The 3,215-nt window shown below is 35.1% G+C and overlaps 1 protein-coding gene across 2 annotated transcripts; it reads left to right on the forward strand.

Moving 5' to 3' along the window:
• The first annotated feature begins 544 nt into the window (after positions 1–544).
• LOC113715777 (cell number regulator 7-like) lies at positions 545–2,149 on the forward strand. 2 transcript variants are annotated; one of them, XM_072071042.1, is made up of 5 exons: positions 545–1,045; positions 1,164–1,235; positions 1,363–1,587; positions 1,884–1,957; positions 2,059–2,149. In XM_072071042.1, the coding sequence occupies exons 1-4, from the start codon at positions 976–978 to the stop codon at positions 1,955–1,957; spliced, it is 441 nt and encodes a 146-aa protein (XP_071927143.1). In that variant the 5' UTR covers positions 545–975; the 3' UTR covers positions 2,059–2,149. The 2 variants fall into 2 exon arrangements, with proteins under 2 accessions (XP_071927143.1, XP_027095879.1); XM_027240078.2 differs by having other exon boundaries at positions 550–1,045; positions 1,884–2,149.
• Positions 2,150–3,215: the final 1,066 nt, after the last annotated feature.

Raw genomic sequence — 3,215 nt, forward strand, 5'->3', positions numbered from 1 at the left:
GCCAGGTTCAAGCTCGCCCGACTAAGTGGACGAGTCTTGAAGTGTGTTTGAGATCGGTTCGATAAATAGGGCTTGTGACTCGAGTTCGACTTATTTATCACATGTGAATTGAGCTCGCTCAAACTCAAAATCTCAAACAGCTTTTTTTTTTTTGTCAATTTTTGTGATATTCATATAAATGCCACAATTCAATCACAAAAGTTTTATGAAATGACATATATGTCCTTTCTTATTGAACCAAACGAGCTGCTTGAATAACAAACAAGAGTTGGCCTAATTTGTTAATTAATCGAGTAAATTTTTAGCTTGAACTTGACTTGTTTATTAAAATTAATGAGCCAAGTTCGCGCATTATCGAGCCGAGCCCATTCGAGCTTTCGAGCTTCTTGTTTGGTTTAACAACACTAATTGCATCCTCTTTGTCTTGATTCATGTCTTGTCTATACCATTATTGCAGGTGCCTTTCAATGCACATAAAATTGTCTGTCTATGACACTTCCTTTTCATCTCCATCGCATCCCTTGCTGTAAAGTTTCCATTGGCTCTCTCCATTATGTTCCACCAGCTAGAAGGGGTCATTTTGCCATGATGTTATGTTGCGACCATGGGAAATAAGCTGGGTAGTGACGGTGACTGCAACGGCCTATGTATGTTTAACATGCTGTAGATGTTCAATCCGACGTTCATGGGCATACCTTAAAATCTTCGCAAGGACGTTGATGAGTTTTGAAACGACCCCATTTTGTAAATGGTTTTGTGGTACAGCCAAATCTTTTTTTTTTTTTTTTTTTTTTGGCGGATTACAAATGATTCTTTCTCTTTAGACTGACTCTTTATATAACGCCTATGAAAGCAAACATTCCCTGAAAATTAATTGCACTCGAGGTCCCTCTTGTGTTTCAATATAGATTCTAGCTAATAGCTAATCAATTTTGGTTTCCTATTACTACCACACCCCTACTAGTTTTTCCAAGCATGGCTTCTGGAAATGAGAACAACGATTGGTCTACCGGCCTCTGTGATTGCACTGAAGATTGCCGTTCCTGTAAGTTCCAAGAATTCAAATGCCCAATAGATACCATTCTATAAGGTTTCTGAGGGTCTTAATTGTTCTATTATAATGCAACCCATGCTTCATGTTCATAAACATTTTGGCTTGACAGGTTGCCTTGCCTGCTGGTGCCCTTGTGTTGCTTTTGGGAGGATTGCTGAGATCGTGGATAGAGGCCAATCCTGTTAAGTACAAAACAAGAACTTTTCTTATAGTTGTTCATCATTAATCTTGCTAGCTATCATCAGATATGAAATGCATTCATGATCATTAATTTTCTTCTTTTTTTTTTTAAATTTTTTGATATATAGCTTGCTGCCAGATGGGGTGCGTTTTCTGTCTGCTAGGTCTACTCCTGTTGAATCATGGGTCCTTGTCATGGATTGTTAGCATGGGCTATCGCACCAAGATAAGGCAACAATACGGTATTATGGGAGGCTCATGCCATGATTGTATCCTTCATTTCTGTTGCGAGCGTTGCGCCTTGTGCCAAGAGTACCGTGAACTCCAGTTCCAAGGATATGATGTTTCTGCTGGTATGAACATTTTGCTGCCCATGTCCTCCTCCTCTTTATATTCTAAATTCTTGAACAATTTTGGATGGTGTTTTAGCAACTTACAGATGCGAGTCTCTGTAAAAGAATAATCTCATTCTTTCTCATTAGAAGTTAGAATTAAGTCCTGAGTTGAGGTACATGTTGTGTCAATTAGTTACTCTTTTCACCGACTCGAATGCTCCAGACATCAATCAGAAGTTAATCTTAATTATTAACCACATACTCAATATTGTACCTTTGCGGACCGTTCTCCCTAATTGCACTTTGGTTTTCAGGTTGGGAAGCAAATGCTGCTAAAAAGATTTCTGGGGTAACTATGGCTCCAGTTGGAGAAAAGATGACGCGTTAGGTCAAAAGATCTGAATTATGGCCTGAATTCATTTTGCGCCTTCAATTCGAAACCTTATCCTGTAAATCTTTCCATCTAATTGTCTGTTTGCAATAATGCAGTACCTAAAACTCTATGTTGTACCTTCAAAACTTTGAATGGTGCAAACTGGGATTAGTACAACTTTATCGAGTCAGCTCTTATCTTCTGCCATATCATCCATCCATCTCAGATGTTGCTCAGACTCCCGTTACGTATGTTCAGTTCTTTGTTTTTTTATTTTTATTTCTTATTTTGAGGGTATGATATATGTAAAGCCCTGTTTGATAATCCAATTCATCATTTAAATTTTGACTGATTCAAATCTTAAGATATTCAAACACAGTTGATAATCAACAGTAAAAAAATATTTTGAATGAATTAAATGATACTGAATTTTTTAATCAAAATTTACTCTAAAAAAACCCATGTTTTTAAACTCAGATTAGACCAACCAGTCAAATCGAGAACCAGTCAAATGTCCTGTCCGATCGAGTTACCTTAAAAACTTAGGGTCGTAGAAACTCGATCAAACCCAGTAAAAAATCGGGTTTGACCGAAAATCTTATCTTCCATTTTGTTGAATTTTCTTTTTCCTTCCTTACCTCTAACTCCAAATTTTTGTGAGCTCTTCCCTCCTCTGTAAATCCATTTTCACTCTTTCACTTCAATTCAACCATAAAAAATCAATGTTTTAACCTTTTTTTAAACAAGATCTAATTAAATCTTGTATTCAAAAGAAGAAAAGATCTAAAAAAAAATGCAAAAAACGGAGTGGAGAAGAGAAAAGTTTCAAGAAAACAGATAAAAACTTGATATTTCATGAGTTTGAAAATAAATAACTAACAAAATAAGAATGAAAATGAAATTTAAAAAAAAAAAAGAAGAAGAAGAAGAAAGGAGTTGCAAAATGGCAGGAGAAAAAGGAAGATGAAACTCTGGTTGTTGTGCTCTATGGAATGCGTCAGGAGTGGAGGAAGAAATTGAAAAGTGTGATGAGGGGTCGAAGCATTTTAAATATTATGTTTTGACCCGTCGGTTGTTAAAAATTATTAATATACGTCAAATATTTTATATTTTATAAATGTTATTCTAAAATTTGATGTTATTTTTCAATCAAGTCCATAATTTTAATTCTAAACTTGTTAATGTTCATTGAATAACTATTTGATCGTTTTAATTTTTTTGTATTTTCTTGTTAAATGCATTTGAAACATCAAATATATATAAATATGTCTAT

The sequence above is a fragment of the Coffea arabica genome, chromosome 11c (genome assembly GCF_036785885.1).
Source record: "Coffea arabica cultivar ET-39 chromosome 11c, Coffea Arabica ET-39 HiFi, whole genome shotgun sequence".
NCBI classification, from domain to species: domain Eukaryota; kingdom Viridiplantae; phylum Streptophyta; class Magnoliopsida; order Gentianales; family Rubiaceae; genus Coffea; species Coffea arabica.

Excerpts from the sequence above, each read along its gene's own strand:
- LOC113715777 (XM_072071042.1), top strand. The coding sequence starts at position 976 with ATGGCTTCTGGAAATGAGAACAACGATTGGTCTACCGGCCTCTGTGAT. Across the intron at positions 1,236-1,362 it reads CGTGGATAGAGGCCAATCCT|CTTGCTGCCAGATGGGGTGC; the intron begins GTTAAGTACAAA and ends TTTGATATATAG. Across the intron at positions 1,588-1,883 it reads AGGATATGATGTTTCTGCTG|GTTGGGAAGCAAATGCTGCT; the intron begins GTATGAACATTT and ends TTTGGTTTTCAG.